Source organism: Mesoplodon mirus (genome assembly GCF_964341445.2).
Source record: "Mesoplodon mirus genome assembly, chromosome: 2".
NCBI classification, from domain to species: Eukaryota; Metazoa; Chordata; class Mammalia; order Artiodactyla; family Ziphiidae; genus Mesoplodon; species Mesoplodon mirus.
The window spans coordinates 55,677,487-55,696,439 of record NC_138977.1 but is presented as its reverse complement, the minus strand read 5'-3'; the positions used below and the strand labels follow the sequence as shown (position 1 = coordinate 55,696,439).

At 33.8% G+C, this 18,953-nt stretch overlaps 2 protein-coding genes across 2 annotated transcripts in view; one reads left to right on the top strand and one right to left on the bottom strand.

Moving 5' to 3' along the window:
- The window catches only part of CTNNA3 (catenin alpha 3), a 1,654,963-nt gene that overhangs the window by 539,006 nt on the left and 1,097,004 nt on the right, over nucleotides 1-18,953 (top strand). The gene's annotated exons all lie outside the window — the stretch shown is intronic.
- Nucleotides 12,647-18,953, bottom strand: part of LRRTM3 (leucine rich repeat transmembrane neuronal 3) — a 183,906-nt gene continuing 177,599 nt past the window's right edge. Inside the window, exon 3 of the mRNA XM_082639557.1 lies at nucleotides 12,647-13,520. Coding sequence (XP_082495683.1) covers nucleotides 13,311-13,520 — 210 coding nt within the window. The 3' untranslated portion in view covers nucleotides 12,647-13,310. The remainder of the gene's footprint in view (nucleotides 13,521-18,953) is intronic.

Below are 18,953 nucleotides of genomic sequence, written 5' to 3'. Positions count from 1 at the left end.
ATATATATATATATATATATATATATATATATATATATATATATATATATTAGCAATTCTCATTAGCAAGCTTCTGGATCTTTCATAAATACACACATATAGTTACGTAAAGCCAAGTCATTGAATGTTCAAGGGTTTCGTGGAAGTCCTAAAATCCAGCCACAAGCAAAGAGCTCCTTTTATGAAAAGTGTCAAAGGATCTTTTTAAAAGGGAAGCTTTGAGCCTTATCTGAATTTTTTTAAGCACTGGGATACTCAATTTATTGGAAAAAAGACTTACTTTGAAAACTAGGTTTGGTTGTCAGATCTGGAACTAAGTTAAAATAGAACCTTCTTGGCGCGCTAATAGAACTGCATAATATTGTGTAATTGGACAATTTATGTTGCAAGATAAATTAATATAAACTTTTCCTCTTCAAGTCTTATTACCCTTGCTCACTATGTGAGCACACATATGCAATGAGAAATTTAATAGAAATAATAAAATGTAGCCTTTCTAGTGATCACTAGCTTAAAATATTTAATTATGCAGATGTTTTAGTCCATAAATTGTCACAAGTCCTTTTGGAAGTAGATGGGGTGGGTACAAGCCTGAAAAGGAGTGGTAGAAATTATCAAAGCCTTTTATTTTAGCTAGCATTAAACCCTATGAACCTGGAATTTCCAACCAGCAGATGGAGTTCTAATAGTATTTCTCAAAGCCTCTCTGGAGACTGTCCAATTATTTGCCATAACCATTCCATCCTGCTCTTATTGCACTCAGGAATGTAAGTGTCAGTATTTCACACTAATTGTAACAGGGCCGCATAAAATGAAAAGCAAATTTTCTTTGTAAACCAACTGGAGTTTCTCAGGCTAGATTTTGCTGCTCTTTGATAGGAATGAAGGACAGTCATGAAACTTCAGAAACCTAAAAGCTGTTGTAATTTTATAGTCATTAAAAAAATTACACAAAATTTTAAAAATGGGAAAAAATTATACACCCTACGTATGCAACATTTCAAAGATAATATTCAACGTACTCATACTAAGAATATTTTAGGTATTTCATATAGTAGATAGTTCCAGTCTAATGAACTCAGTTTTACGGGCTCATTTACTACAATATAGCATGGGCCACACTATAGATAACTATCTAGAGTAAAAATTTATATGTAATTTATTTTTGAAAGAAATTATTTGAATATAATATACATTTCATTTCCATATATAGGATTGTCATGGCTGCCCTTGCCATACTGCACACTCTTCATAATCCACAAGAATATTTTAGGAGACCACTAAGAAACAAGTTCTTTGTCATTCACTAAAATAGCATTCTTCATGATGAACTGTCTTCATGTTAATATTGTTATATTCTGGAATTCTAATATTAAAATATATTCATTTTTATAAGTGGGAAGATCAGAAAACTGTGCCTTGAACTAGTTACTGAATTCACTTCAACTGTTTTGCCTCAGCTTAATGTAAGTTGCATTCTTGAGAATTTAATAAGAAATTGCCTTAAGCACCAAACAAACAGTGAAATCCTTTGGGAATAATGGTAGTCTCATAAAGAGAGGAATTTTTTAAGGGAAAAACATATTTAAAGAAATAAAAAGTTAATGATATTGAGCAGCTACCAGAGCAACAGTGCTTATTGCTGTATCAGATGAACTGACCACTTTACTAATATTTTTCACTTTCTAAAAGAATTGTTTGATGGAATACAAAAGACCCTATTTATAACCTAATTCTCACTCACTTTAATATCAGTCATGTCATAACCAGTAAGTGGTGAAAATTTAAACTGCACAGGCAAATATACCTCTTCTACAGTTTTTCACATATTCCTGAGGTTAGAACTTCAGTATAGCCTTTTTGACACACACACACTGGATTTGCATGGGACATGTTAAAACAAAGCAAAATAAAAACATCTGACAATCCATTACACTTATTTCCTTATTATTTAACAAAATTCATATGTCCTGAATTTACCATGGAATGGCTAAATTGAATACTTTTGATTGGAGGATTAAATTTAGAAGATTGTGGAAGGAGAAAATTTTTAAAAATCTTCTTTAGTATTTATACATGGAAAAAAATGGAGTAGCTAACTATCTGAGGAAAATAATAGACTCAGAAACTATCAGAGTTCTAGACTTCTAGAAGGTAATACTCATAAACATCTAAAATACCTCCCAAATTTCATTAGGAGTGGGGAGTGGAGCCTGCAGGACAGGTGTGAGTTGTGTGACTGGCAAACTTGAGAATCCAGGGTCTCAAATGGCATTTACTTTGAGGATTTTTCTGATTTTCTTCCAGCAAAATTAATTATTCTTTCTCCATCAATCCTATAGCATCATGCGTATACTTCATTTTTAGAAATATCACACTGAATTGCAATTATTTATTCACTTTTAAGCATTTGATCACTTTATCACCTATCTTTGTCCTTGGCATGTTATAGTAAAAGCTGAATAAATACTTATTTGATTGAATTGAATTAAAAATGCCAAAGTAATTGATATAATATAAAAGATAATCCCTATAGAAAAGAACAGGCGCTCAGAATAAATACCTGTGAATGAAAATTTATAACTATCAAGTGACCACAGAGATAGCTGCAAGTTAATAGTCCAAATGATAAGCAAATTTGATAAAGAATGTTTCTCAACCTCATTTGTGCTTTTAAAATATAACAGCTTTATTGACAGTTGTCTGTACTTTTTAAAAAAAATGTTGGGGTAGGAGTTTATTAATTTATTTATTTATTTTTGCTATGTTGGGTCTTCGTTTCTGTGTGAGGGCTTTCTCTAGTTGTGGCAAGCGGGGGCCACTCTTCATCGCGGTGCGCAGGCCTCTCACTATCGTCGCCTCTCTTGTTGTGGAGCACAGGCTCCAGACACACAGGCTCAGTAGCTGTGGCTCACGGGCCCAGTTGCCCCGCGGCATGTGGGATCCTCCCAGACCAGGGCTCGAACCCATGTTCCCTGCATTAGCAGGCAGATTCTCAACCACTGCGCCACCAGGGAAGCCCTGTCTGTACTTTTAAGGCAGAAATAATTCTGCTTATTTTGTTAAATTTTGATGTGTTCATGAAATATTTTACTGTAGTGAAAATTAATATTGAGTAAATGTGAATTCTATTAGTGGGTCTGTTTTCTGTTACCAAAGTGATTTTGATCATGGCTTTTAATCATATTCTACTTTAGTTTATTTGTGAAATGTAGCAATCAAAAGTAAAAGTTGTGTTTACTTTTTGGAATAAAAATTATGGTTAATATTTACCAAGGTTAACATAAAGACTGAAGAGGTTGTAAAAAGAAAAAGTCAGTCAATTTGTAGGCCATTTTTTTCACCTGATGCCGAACAGTAATCTGACTGAGGATGTTATAATTATTAGCTTCTAAGAAATTATTTGATTTAATTCACATAATTATTTTAAATTAATAAAATTGTCTGAATCAGTCTTCAAAATGCTTTATGAACATTTTAATGAAACAGATATAACATTTTCCACAAAGGATTAATACTATTTAACACCTCCCCGCCCCAAAGAAAAATAAAACACAATGAAGAAATAGCAATATAAAGAGAAATAGAGTTGAGGAAAAGTTGGGAAATATTTATGTCCATCTAGAAAGGCCACAAGTTTGCTGTGGCCAGAGTAAAATTTGGGTCTGAACTTTTAGGCAATCAGGACAAAAATTGAGTTTGGTGTTTCTATGCCAGACAAGCATGACTCTAACAAATACTATTGAAGTAACAAATGTACGTAAATAAAAACACAGTGTTCTTTCTTCACTTCCCTCTCTTCATTTTAGCCATCTGAATACTGTTAGTCTTACATTCTATATTTCTATCTCAGTTCTCACTTTTGCCCAGAATTATCCCCAACAACTCTGCTAACTTTGATTTCATCTTCTGATTGCCGTCTGCACTTACATGTATTCAATTTAGCTTGATTTTTTTTTCTTAATATGAATGCCTTTTCTCTTTGCTGAGACTATAAGTCCCTTGAGAACAAGGACTATATCATATACTTTTTTATATCTCTTGAAGATTCTTGCTTTCCACTTGACATATATTGGTTATCTAATAAACACATCCATTATATTGATGTCTTCAGTTGTAGCCTTAAGTGAATAGACTTTTAAGTATTTGGCTTATGAAGCGGACTTTAAATGGGCAGTTGGTAGGGGTCAGTTTGTCTGTATATCTATCATCTGAATTTTAATTCTTGTTCCACAATTTAGAAGCTGTATGTTATCAATACATAGTCACTTTGAGCATCATTTTCCTTCTCTTCTTAAGGGATAACAATAGTACTTACTTCATAGGGTTATTATTAATCCTGTTAACCATATTAATGAGTATTAAATGAATTAATACAAATAAAATGTTTAGAAAAGTAAACATTAAGTGTTAATTATTATCATTTTGTTTTAAAGCACTTAGTACTAAGTCATTATTTCTGGAAATAATTAAATTCTGGTGGCAATTATAGAGCACAGTCAATTGTCTGCCCTCAGAAAGTGAAACTATATGACAATAAAACCATGTCAACATTATAGAGAATTATGTTTATATTCACAGTAGCTTGAGGGCATATACTTATCTGAAATCTCTATTTGATTATTAAATTTAAAAGAAGTGACCCCAAACTACATGTTTTATATTACTTAAAGTATTTATCTGTTAAAAGACACTTCTTCCTATCCCTTTATGGTAGTACCAAGGTGTCATATTAGTTCACAAATTTTTGTTCCATAACTGGAATCAAATGCAAGGAAAACATTAATAAGGGCTACTACCCCAGCCTTATGTTATTCTTTCTGAAAATGATGAAGTACGACAAGGGTTCATTGTGAAATAGTCATATCTAAAATCCAACAATGGTTCAAGAAACTCAAGTTTGAAGTTTGTTAAGGAGGAACTGGCAAAGAGTTTTGAAGGATGTCCAGTACACTGATCTTAAGATTTCATCAAATCCAAAGGTTAAAAATTGTCCACCTCACAAAGATCTCAGGTTTTTCTCCAGATAGCTGAAGTTCAGAGATATTCAGTGTCTTTCCTTAGACCTCTTTGTTATAAGTGTAGTCAGAGTAGAGCTGGCATGGGTCTCTAGGCTCTTGTCTCAAGGCAATAATTTCCTTATTTTATAAGTATAAAATAACACCCATAGATAATGAATATTACAAGTGTCTTGGTCAAGAACTGCTAGAGAGGACTTTAGAAACCATATATCCAGCTTGCCACTGCGGTGGACATGCTATTCCAGTAATTGCATTATAGTAGAGCAGAACGAATAGGGTTGATCCAATCTTTCACCATGTTTTCATCAGACTGTTTAGGGCATTGTCTTTATGTATCTGTAATTGAAAGCAAATATATCATTGATGTAAAACAGTAAGCACAGATGGAGTATATTTAAAACACAGTTCATTTCTCAACATCAGAATCTGACTAGGTATATATGAATTAATATAATTACTCATGGTTGAAAGCAGCAATTTGGGGCTTATATTTGGGCTATTTCAAAATGGATCTTGAAAAGAGTTTGAATCTTTTATTCTGACTTCTCAGTTTTTCTCAGGAGAAATAATAGTGACAGTTAAAGTATTTTTTATCCTTAGTATTCTCTCTTTCGGTAGAATGAATTCTGTCTATCTATTTAATATGTATTGCCATCACAAATATCTGTTTGTTTTTATGTCCCTAATGTCAGTATTGGTTTTTACTGATGACATTAGATGATATAAATGTTATTGTAAATTTTAATTATTAGTCTTAAATTTTAAAATTACTTGCAGGTTATCTAATGAGAATAAATCACATTTCTTTTACCTACCTCTTGGTATGTGTAGTTTTTTTGTCTTCTTCATTGTCCTTTACCACATCTTCAACCCAGATACAAGGAGCATCTTTGTTGTTCCAAATCAGAATTACTTTAGATATTTCAGTTATAATTTCTGTATGGTGGTCGTGGTACCAGGATGAACAGATGTAATGATATTAGATTCAGGATGCTAGAGCTTCTTTCTTTGCTGGATTTATTAAATGTTTTAAATTTATAGCATATAGTTTTATCACAGTTGTAGTAGTGGCAATTTTTAGTAGAATTGTGACTTACAGAGTATTTTACTGGCTCTTGAATCCCATGTGGATTATTAAAAAATGTTTTTTACATGGATGTTACATATTCAGATAGTGTGATGGAGTAAAATGATAATGTAGCTTCTCGATTATATTACCTTGGGCTTGTGCAAGTTCAAGGAGAAATAGGAGAGGTTGTTAGTCCAGTGGTTTAATAAAATGCTCCTAGAGACACTAATGGAATCAAGGCACTATTTAATAATCATTTGTTAATAGCTAAAACTAAGGGAGATTTATTTGAAGATGTGAATTTAAAAATAAATGTAAAAAATTTTATTTGGCCACCTGCACATAATGATGAAAACATTTGTATTACCTTCACAAGGAAAATTATATTTATTTTTAATTTAAGCTATATATTATTGAATATGTCCTGAGTAACAGGACAAGCAGAATGTACATTGTTATAGAGGTTATCTTCCTGCCTCCTTTATGTAACATGCTCCCAGATCCCATATCATTTGTATAAGTAATGATACTTCTACAAAAAATATGGATATCTACTTATCATATTTTTGTCATAAGTTTATAATATGCTAGGAAAATTGGAAATGAAAATACAGCATGAGTATTTGGGAGTATTTATTTGTTTGTTGGTTTGTTTATTTATTTATTTATTTTTGCGGTACGTGGGCCTCTCACTGTTGTGACCTCTCCTGTTGCGGAGCACAGGCTCTGGACGCGCAAGCTCAGCAGCCATGGCTCACGGGCCCAGCCGCTCCGCAGCATGTGGGATCTTCCCGGACCGGGGCACGAACCCGTGTCCCTTGCATCGGCAGGTGTACTCTCAACCACTGCGCCACCAGGGAAGCCCTGGGAGTATATGTTTTTTGAAGGATTTTTTCTTTCAAATATTCATGCTTTTTAGGAAACAATGTATAAAACTTCAAGAAAATAATAGATATTTCTTGCCATTAAGTTGCGGACTTGGGATATTGAAGGAAATCTCTACACAGTGTGAAATAGCTTATGCAATTTTTCTGTTTAGGAATAGGAAAGTACATTCTTTTCCTCCTGTCTCCACACCCCTTATTAAAATATATGAGCCTAATTATATTGATTGTGGTCTTTGTTAACATTTGAAAATGTGTTATTGGGTGGTAGGAGCACATCCTTAGTGTCAGGAGCACTGGATTTGAATCCCCAACTCTACTATATAAGCCTTAGCAAATTATTCAGCTACCATGATTCTTATTTTCCTTTTTTTAAAATGATGGTTATACCTGTTTCCTAAGATGGTTTGAGAATGAAATGAGGACAACACAATGCCTATTACATCATAAATTAGTCCTTCCTCTCTCCCCAACTCCAGGTTTTCAACAGTTATATTATTATCCATGAAAGCAAGTAATAAATTAAGTGAATAATCCAGCTGATTTAAGATAGTTTTCAGAGATTTCTGTTGAAAAAGCTAGTGGGGAACAAAATCTATAAATAACACAGTTTGTCAGAAAAAACCTGACCATTTTATATATAGTTGTCCTTTGTTGCACATTCTTCTAATCAAGAAAAATGTTCATCCAGGCTTAGCAAACTAGATTCACATTGGAATAGGAAAGCACAAGAAGAATTTTAGACTAGAATAAAAAGCAATTGAATGACTTGGCAAAAGTAAATTCATCTGAATAATATTTTGCAAAATTTAGCATGCCTTAGAGACTAGCTTCAGAGATTCTGACTCAGTAAATCTGGTATGGATCCAAGGGATTTGGGCTCATTTTGATTTCTTAATAGTAGCTTTGACTCTGTGATAGGTGACAACAGTTTAAACCAATAACTAGAAAAAATATAACTTGTCAACTTTATCCATTCATATTATTTTAATAGTATTTTTTATATTAGTCCAGATAAATTCCCTAACTGAAACTGACTGAAAATGATCACTCTAGTGTCTATAGACCTGCTTGAAACTAGAGAGTCCTTTCTTTTATACAGTCTGAGGTAAAGACTGCACCATAGAACCTTTAAGGCCGTGTGCTGCATTATGCAACACAAGATACGTGTAAATCAGTTTACAAAAGATAAATTAGTGAGTGGTGTTTCAGATTAGAAAACAAGAAGGATTTACTTCAAGGATCATTTATCATATAGTCCCTTAATGTATTTGAAATATTATTTGATTTATACAAAATAAAATTTCACTTAATTTTTGGGGAAGATATTTATCATATAAAAGAAAATCTATAAATAGATGGGAGAAAGGAGGAAGAAATTCAAGAGTTCTCTAGGTCCTAGATGGCTGAGGCACTCTTTTGCTTTAAGGGCACTGTCTTTAATAGAAAGGTAAATAATCAACTGTGGACTTTTTTAAACATCAATTTTACCCTAACTTAAAAATGTTACATATAAGCCTCTTATCTCATAATAAAATCATTATGTAAGCCATGAGAGACCTTTACAAATAATCCATCACCGTTTTGGTATATATTTTTTAAATTTTCAAATATTTCTTCCCCATTACAGTTGATTCTAAAATGAAGCACAGTTTCTGATTGTCAGTCTTCTCCACCCTTGTGGGTATGTCAGAGTTTTGAAAGCCTTGACCCTGGATCCTCTGCCTTTAGTACCTCTCTAGTTAGGGACAGCTGTGGTGAGTTGAGAAGGTAATAAAAGTAGTTGGAGGCTCTTACTTACTGCGAGACTAACATATCTGTATTTCTTACTGTATAATCAACCCATCTGGACCTCGGGACTTTTTATGTGTTACGAGGTGGTTATACCATTACCCTGACTGATAAACTGTTAAGAGCTACGCCACTGTAAGATGTTATTATGTCTACTCTAGAGATTTCTTATGCTTTTTCCTGAGGCTGAATATCTGCTGGTTCTATTACTTTTTCCTTCATTGGCTACCATCTACCCAGCAGAAAATCTACATCTGATTTTCTTTCTTCCAGCTTACTAATCATTCACATCAGGTACCTGTTTTCATGCTTTCAGTTTCTTTACTTTTTTATTTTTTTTATTTTTTATTTTTTTGCGGTACACGGGCCTCTCACTGCTGTGGCCTCTCCCGTTGCGGGGCACAGGCTGTGGACGCGCAGGCTCAGCGGCCATGGCTCACGGGCCCAGCTGCTCCACGGCCGGCATGTGGGATCTTCCCGGACCGGGGCACGAACCCGTGTCCCCTGCATCAGCAGGCGGACTGTCAACCACTGCGCCACCAGGGAAGCCCTTTACTTATTTTTAATGTTGAGTTTGAGAGATGATATCTGTCTTCCAGTCAGGAGCAGAGAAAAATATATATTCTTAATCTCATATACAGTGAGAAAATATTTTTTATTTTAGAAAATATTTTTGCAAAAAAGATTCTATTTCTAAGCAGTTTGTGGAGTCATACTGATCTGATTTCAAGTCAGGTTTATGTCATTTGTCTTGAATGTTAAATTTGGGCAAGTTTTCTTTCCTTCTAAAAATATAATTTATATTAAAATCTGTCTGATTTTGTGGTTTTGGGAGTAGGGATAGAGACTTGATAAAATGAGCTGATCAAAAATATTATTTGCTTATTAGTATATGTTTTTTCATCTATACATCAGTTTGGATGAATTACATTTCATTTTTATTGGAAGGAGAATAAAGAAAGTTATTCTCCATTAAGATAGTTGTAAGAATTCATGGTTCAATAAGTACTTTTGCTGAAACAAAAAAGGAAAAAAGGAAAATTACAAAGGTTTTTCCAATTAGCTCTGAATTGAATGTGTGTTCAGTTGAACATGTGTTAAACATATGTTCAACCTGGCACTATGAATCTGTTTTATAACTCTATGCATAATCTCGATTTTGATGATTTTTGTTTTTTTGTGTGTGTTTTTGGGGTTTTTTTTATGCTTCTCAATTTTATTCTGGACCTTGGGACCTATATACATCCACTTCTTAGAAGCAACCATTCTACACATTTACAAATGATATGATTTGTTAAGAAATTTATGACTTGTTATACTTTTTGAATAAAGAGTTTTAATGTGAGAGCCCAGAGTAGCACACAAAGAGTCCATTTAGCCCGTATATTATACAGATAGAGGAACTGAGTTAAATTAGGGATTACTAAACAACATGTCAAACATTTTTTTCATTCTATTTACTATCTGGAAGTTCTCTGGCCCTGATCAGAGAGGGAAGGCTTTTAGTATAGTGGAAAGACTAATAGGGTCTGAATTTTGAGAGTAGTTCAACTCCACCAATTATTAGCCCTGTGTTCTTGGGCAAGTCTCAACTTCTTTGATATTAATGTGTCTTCATAGATTGGTTTGTGGATAATTTATGTGGAATGTGGTTTGTAAACTTCAAAACACCGCATACATGTGTTTGCTGTAGCTACCACTGTTATTGTAACCATGCTGGGCTGAACTGCATTTTTCAACTCCAAGCATAGAAACATTTCAGCTGTTTAAAGAGGTGAGAAATAGACAGGAAGGAAGACATGGGGTGGTTAGAAAGAGGAAATGGGAGATTACTGAATTCTGAAAAAGACAGGTTAGAAATAGGGATTTTAGACACAAATATATAAATTGCAAATGTATGGTAAAGATTCCAGACAAAATCTCCTGTAGCAGGTTTTCATTTCCCCAAAGCCCCCACACCCCGGGACATGGCAGAATAAAAATTAAGCAAACAAGTAACCCTGCATCTTTTTTTTTTTCCTGCTAAAGATCCTTTGGGTTTAATATCAAATATGACAAATACCAAAATTCTTAGTTTATTTGGCTCTTAATGTACGTAATAAGTCCTCTGATGCACAGAGCTAAGACCTCCCATGCACCTGGTTTCAAGGTGACTGATTCTATTTATAGTTGTTCACTTCAGATGAACTTAAAATGTTTAAGAAAGAAAGCAGTTTGCTTCAGGAAATAAAGGGCATATATTTGTGAGGCTCCCTGGAACCTTTAACATTTCTAAAAATCATTTGTCAGTTTGAAAATGTCTGGAAAGAGAAGATATAAAATGCTTATTTACACAAATTAAAAGATATTTGAATCTTTGCAAGAACAACTTCTATGAGAAAAAATTGCAAGTGACATTTTGGTTTACATAATAAATAAAATTTTGCATCAGATTTCAGATCCATACATAATAGATTTATAATTAACCCTCTATAGATTTGCTAACTGCAAAGCAAAATATCAGTGTAGAGGCTTAAGAATACTCTGACAGTAATACAGTGCAAGGAAATTAGAAATTGGAAAAAAGAGATTAAAATTAAACTAAAAATGACAATTTTCTGAATAGCAAATAATTTATGCAAAATATGTTACAAAATCTGGAATGCTAGATAGTTGATACAAGTACTGTGACATTTAGTTTCATTTAAATTAGTAAGAGTTTGCTCTTCCAACATTTTGTTTTTTTCCCTTCTGACAGTATATTTTCAACAAAAATTTGCTCTTGATTTTTTAAATTCATTCTCTTTGAACCTGCTCTTAAATTTGCCATGATAAACCTGCATAAAACTACACTTTTGAATTTCTTTGGAAGAAATAAAAACGTTGGAAGTTTGACATTGGTTTTCACAAATTCTTTTCTTCATTGTTTTTGACTGTGTTTGATCCCTATTAGATTGACATACTCTCAACCTATTTTTGATGTCATGAATTAAAAATGACAACATAAAAAAAGCACTTCTAGTGTAACAGCAATTGAGACTTGCAATTTTATATTTAAAAAAACCCACAAAAGTATGTGTGAATACCATAGATAAAATAACAATATTTTCAAACAGTAACGTGTGTCAAGCAAACAACAGAAACAAGTTGATTATTTCAGCCTCTGAAAAGTCAGGTTTTCATAATTTGATTGAATTAACTTTATAATACAATGGATAATCAATACATGATCTGGGGTGGTTTCAAATTACTCTGGATTATTTTTCAGATAATTTGGAGGTGAATCTCATTATGAATAGCAATATAAACAATTTAGAACATATTAAGGATGTTTACAGTCTACTTGCGTGATAAAGTTCCACCATGGCTCATATCTGTATTGAATCAGCTCTAGATGTTTAGAGTTCTCTCCCAGGAGGAAATTGATGTAGCACACAAAGTGAAAATTTTCATATATTTCCTTTGAGATGTTCCTAAAATATAGCCTCACCATTCTAAATGGGAAATTGTCTTAAAACCAGGCATATTTTGCACTGATGGTTATTTTTAGGTAAACCACTTTGGGTTAATTAGAGAAAAATTACTACTGTACAATTATTATGCTTTATTCTCCCACCTTGGCCTGAAGTAATGAGATGTAACAGAGTTTTTCTTTGTCACTGGCAGCTGCACCTTTTAAGTATATCAAACTCTGTTGCTGTGGTTACGGCCTTTGTTTCCAGTGATGTTTTGTCCATGCTTCCCCCCACCCTTAACAATGGGTTACTCAAAAGAATGAAATAATGAGTCATTCATTCAGAAATACGTTGTTAAAATATCCCTCTTTATCATTACATTTCACTGCTTAGAAACTAGGCTGTAATTCAAGGCAACAGTTAAGTCTGAGAAGTGTTAAAAAATCTTTGATTTTTTTCATTTATAAGAAAGACCTGTCTATGTAATTGAAGAACTTCTTATAAGTCTCAACAAACCCTTTTTGGTTAATGTATTATTTCTGGACCAAGTAGATAAAATTCTACGCAGTAAGCATGATAAAAATCGTGCATGTTTTGCACAGCACAGAATTTGAGAGTCAAGGTTTCTGGGCACAAAAGCAGTAACAAAACAGTCCCTACAAAACTGAGTAATTCTGAATAACACAAGAAATAATTTTTGTTAATTTAAAATTTTAGAAACTGAAATACATAAAGTTTGTAAAGTAAAATGTAATTAAATTATGGTACTGTACATACGAGTTGTTTCTATAATTGAAACTTTACAATATGAAAAATACATTAGCTCTGTACAGTTTTTACAGGTAGGTAGGATAAGTTTTGAGAAAAAAAGATTTTTTTTTTCAGGGTCATACTCTAAGTCAAAAAAATAGTGCACAACTTAGCTAATTATAAAGTGTAGAGTTGAAACAATTCATGTCTTCTTTACTTCATGAATCAATCTTGGATTTTTGTTTAATTTAACAGGGGATTGTTTTCTTTCGTTTTTAGAGTCCACAATGAACAAATCTTCCTCATTTTGTCCTTGAGGTTACAAAGTTTGATGGCAACCCTTGGTTACCAGTTAGCTCAATTAAGCCAGCTGCTGTTTATGGTCACTGATTCGGCCAGCTGTTGTGATTGTGCTCAGGTCCAGCTCAGTCTCTAGGTGTGTTTCCATCGTATCTTCCTGTGCATTCGTTTCAAAGGATTTATGAGAGAGAAGTTCATGATGCACCCCACAGTAACTTATTGTGGGCTGGTCGTATGCCAGAAAAGTTGACACATTCATTGATAAAGGTATCTGGGGAAAAATGACACAAGAAAAGTCAGTTATAAAAAGACAACTTTGGGGGCAAGATTTGGGGAATGTGAAGTGCTGACCTGACTAACTTCCATGGGTACATCTGTGACTGAAGAGTCCCCCGCTATCTCACTAATGTCCCTCATTCTCATACTAGCACGCAGAATGCAACAGTTCTAAAGACTGAGATGGAGCTGCTCAATTCTTAACTAGAACCTTCAGATAAATAGGAACCTAAGCGATTCTGAAAATGCTGAAAGTTTTGTTAAAAAAGTCAGAAGAATGTTTTTCCTCAGTGAGGTAAATTTGTAGTTTTAGAACTAAGAAAAATATTATTTGGTTACTTATGGTATTGGAATACAATTGAACAGTGGTTCTCAAACTTTATCATGCATAAAAATCACCTCCCCCTTCTTCAGCTCCAACATCCACTTCCCTGATTATTTTTAATTTAGTAGGCCTGAGGTGGGACCTGTAATTTGCATTTCTTATAGTTCCCATATGATACTGGTGCTATTAATCCACACACCACACTTTGAGAACCACTGCAGAAGAGGATTGTCTAGGTAAGTCATTCTGGCTCTTCTTACCCAACAACTTTTTTTTTTTCTTTTTTTTCCACATTTTAAAGTGTTTTTACCTATATGATCTGGATACTATAACTTAATATTATTTCAGAAAAGCTATAACATTGTAACATGCTATGAAATAAAGAGTAGGGTTATCTTCATGATGGTCTTTTTTTTTTTTTTTTTTTTTGCGGTATGCGGGCTTCTCACTGTTATGGCCTCTCCCGTTGCGGAGCACAGGCTCCGGACGCGCAGGCTCAGCGGCCATGGCTCACGGGCCCAGCCACTCCGCGGCACGTGGGATCTTCCCAGACAGGGGCACGAACCCGTGTCCCCTGCATCGGCAGGCGGACTCTCAACCACTGCGCCATGAGGGAAGCCCCATGATGGTCTTTTTTAAAAAGCACCTTTTCTTCACTCCCATACGTGCTCTTTTGGACAGTAGCAATGATGGTGCCTGACTGTGCCATGATTGCCGAAATAGTCCTATACTCCTGTGGCTTTGTCACAGCTTGGCCACTGTCAGTAAAGATTGTGGCTACATATCCCCTGTCAATACCTTCTTAATATTTATTTTGCCATGAGTATTCTTTGAAACATTAATGTCTGTAGCTTGATCCATATATCTAAACTAAGGTTTAGAGAACTCCCAGGAAGAAACTCTGGCTTCTGTGAAAGTCTAAAAGCAACAAAGGATGATGCTAGTTTGAAGGAATCAGTGATATATATGTGGAAGGGACGCTTGCTAATTGCAGCTTAATGAAAGGAAGCAAGTTCTAAAAATAGGAAAAAGCAAGAGTGACCATTGTGAACAGAAGGGAAACGTGTTACAGACAAAAGGTAGTTTGAAATGTAATCAGATGTCAAAGTCTAGAGATTATTCCCATTTTTTTCAATAAGATTAAAAAAATTGTTCTAAAAAGTAGGCAGTTTTGAGGAAACTTCAGCCTTGATCTCTGTTTAATATCCTAATTACTAATTCATGTTGTTGAATTACCTTGGATAAAAACTTCCACCATTCTTATTTGGTGGTAGATAAAATATATTTCTCTTTGGTCACCTCAGACTAAATTCCTCTGATGTCAGCTAAGATTGGAGCCCAAAGCTAAGAAAAATAGAATGCCTAGATTTTATTAACTCCTTCTTTACTTTCTTAGTCCTTTTCTCCATACATAAGAATCCTTTTTGCCTCTTGTCTTTCCATCCCTATCTTTCTACCCTTATTTAGTTTTCCTTTAGTAAAAATTAGTTGAGCTGTTATTTCCTTGTTTTCTCTTGTATTCACTTCTTTTGAGATTATAATTTCTTTTTAATGTGAACATTTCAATGTATCAAACGTGTAATGCTTAGTTCTTGGAGACAGAAATGTAATCCCCTTCATCAAATTACATTCCTGAGAACTCTTCCTATTTATGTGAATTTTTAAAACTTTGAAGCATGCTACCTGATGTGTGAATGAAAGACATCATACACTTTAAAAAATGGTCAAGGTGATTGAAAGATCATAAAGAAAATAATATGCTTCCAAAGATGCTCATTTAAAATAAGGAAGAACTATTGTTACAGATGAAATAGCTCAGATAACTAAAATACAATATATTATTATGCAAAAGTAATTGTGCAGCATGAATAGATTTGAGTTATAGGAGAGAATGAAAAATTGGGTATGTGAGTTTAACATTAGCCTCTGGGAAATCAATGTTCTGTAATGTGTTATGGGTCATATATCTATAGGATTTTATATACTTGTTCTTATTTGTCATGGAAACTTATGCTTTATATATGCTACATCATTCCTGGCTTACTTGGAATTTACTGTGAATAATTCATAATTTTTATGGTGATGATTTATGAAAAATAATAAACCATGATACCTTTATTCTGTGTGTGTGTGTGTGTGTGTGTGAGTGTACACAATTTCCTGCTTGATTTATTATCTAGAGGCTGCTGGTATCCAGAGTGCAAGTCCTAATTTGAACTATATCAGTTAGGTAGTTAGCGCTCATTATTTATTAAAAAATCCCACATATTTTCTTTATAGAGTTTCTTATTTGGGGATATGTTTTATTTTAAAACTCCTAACCCCTTGGTTATACTTTTTTAATGTCAAGTCATATTTATCACATTTTAATCTTTCTGAAATTGGGATGGTACTTATAATTAGTGTGGATGTTTAACATGTATTTTCTTCCCTGCAATTGAAAGTGATTCTTAAAGTTGATGATATCTTAATATCAAGAAAATAACATACTAAGTTGTATTTGTAAGTAGAATTTAACAGCTAAACGTATCTGAATACAACATCACAGTAGATTTTCCCAGGTTGACTTAAATGATTTTGAAAATCTGAAAGTTAGCATTAGTTATATTCACGTGTATATTCATAGGAATATATACATGCATTGACATACACATATACACAATATAGAAAGACATACATAAATACACATATATGTAATATACATATATATATAATCTTGTGGCCAGTTACTTATGATTTCAAAATTATTTAAATCTGGTATGGAAAGTGCAAATTTTGGTGATATATTAGTTTTGGACAACTATTTCATATTTGTTGTATAAAATATATACATAGATGTATACTGTATATATAGAAATATTATTTACACACACACATGCACACATAGTGGCTGGGTAGTGATGGAGAGGCTATCCACTGGCATTAAGCAAATATCTTGAGGCTCAGATACAATCCATGTAAATCCATTCTTGTCACCCAGTCAGTAAATATAGCAGCCCTTTCTCCTTCCTCACATAATCGTCAGTCATGTGACCTTGTGCCCTATGCTTTCTTTTCCCTTTCCAATCTGACCTGGGTATTCTCTATTCATCTTCTCTGTCTCTGTCCCTTTCTCCATTTTTACCTGATTTATATTAATGTGCTGAAGCAGGAGAGGCACACAGCCATGCTCTCCCCTATGGATAGAGTATTCAACAGGACAGTCCCAGTTTATGCTTATTGTCCCATTTTGGAAAATAAATCACTTTACTCAACCTACCTGAAGATGACCCAAATATGTTTTGTTTGTCTGTTTGGTTGTTTTGCGGTACTCGGGCCTCTCACTGTTGTGGCCTCTCCTGTCGCGGAGCACAGGCTCCGGACGCTCAGGCTCAGCGGCCATCGCTCACGGGCCCAGCCGCTCTGTGGTATGTGGGATCTTCCTGGACCGGGGCACGAACCCGTGTCCCCTGCATCGGCAGGCGGACTCTCAACCACTGCGCCACCAGGGAAGCCCCCAAATATGTTATTTTATAAAATGAAAATGAACAGCAAGGGCAGTAGGAAATATAAATCTAATAAGCCTCTGCTTCCCCAGACCTTTTGTTACAGGGCTTTATTTAAAGCGTCCATAGAGTTTTCTTGTCCTATCTTTCTGAGAGAACAGTTTCTTTCGGTGAATTTTAACCTGATAAACTCCTATTTATAATTACAGTTTCCTTCGATACTTTAGGTCAGTATTTTTCAGGTGAGTTAATTATTCTTAAGGCATAACTTATAGAGATCCAAGAATATGAAAACTTAACTCCCCAGAAAGCAATATGATCTAGAGTCTGAACTAAGAAATCATTATATGCTATTCTAATGATGAGAGGTAGAAGCTGACATTATTTAGGAAATTCCCCTCAGGAAAAATTTCTACTCTGCTAAACTAGTTACTGTCTTGACATCAATGATATTTGCCTAAGCAGTAATTTTCCAATGTCTGTCTCAACATCACATATATGTACCTTTCACATACGCAAATTTTGTAATGTTAGATGAATAAAAATAACTCATTATTCTTTTTCCCCATTCATTTAAAATGTTCAAGCTTGTGACTTTAAGGGGAAAGAATAACTTTTTAAAGTTTCCAATTTGTGATTAAGTAAAAATGGTAATTTTAATCTTATATTCACTGCAAGATAATATGTATATTTGTACACATATATATGTGTATATATGAATATGCATGTGTATTGCTCATATTCTAATTAGTTGGTTACAGGCCATTTAAACATCTTTTCCGTAGGATAGCAAGGATTATTTTAAGTACAGTAAGTACTCTGAAGAACAGAAAATGACAGTCCGCTTTTGAGGGGGAATAATAAAAATGTTGTTTTTCCCTCTCTAGAATTGCAAAACATAGGAAATATTTGCTTGTTGAATGTTATTTCTGAGTAGAGTTTTTCTAAGTATAAATATTTCTATTGATTATCATTGAGTAGAATGCTCATGCTGTTCCCATATATCACGGGGGAAATCTTCTATTTTTATAAGGCCAATGTTACCTAGCGAGGATTCTACCTCTCTAGGTTGTTGAAAGGATGTTACTTTAGGGTTTTTGTAGCTAACGGGGTTTTGTTTTTCAGTAATCTGTATGTAGTGAAAGAAACAGACTTGCTTCATGAAGGAATTAATTTTTTGAGATGTAGCCTTTATCACTATCAAGACATTTTTCCCTATTTTATGTTGTAATTCAGAGGCCTATTATTTGACATTTGTTTTTCATCTACTAAATTTAATGAATTTTCAGTTGAGTCAATTTCTACCTATTAATATATAAAATAAGAAGCAGGCATTATAATATTTTTCCAATTAATAGTATTTCTCGAATTTGTCTCTAAATTTGTCTCAAACTGGGCTCATTATCTCTGGATACAAACTAAGTTCTTCCCATGGTCCTTTTTCTGTTTTGGGGAGCACCGAGTTAAGTCAGCTTTGCCAGTGCCCTTCAACACTTCCTTGTCCCTTGTTCCAAATGTCCCATTATTTGTCAGTTACTTTGTTGACATCAATGACATATCTTTTACATGCATCCACTTCTCTCATTTCTGTTGCCATTATCTTGGCTCAAAATATTAT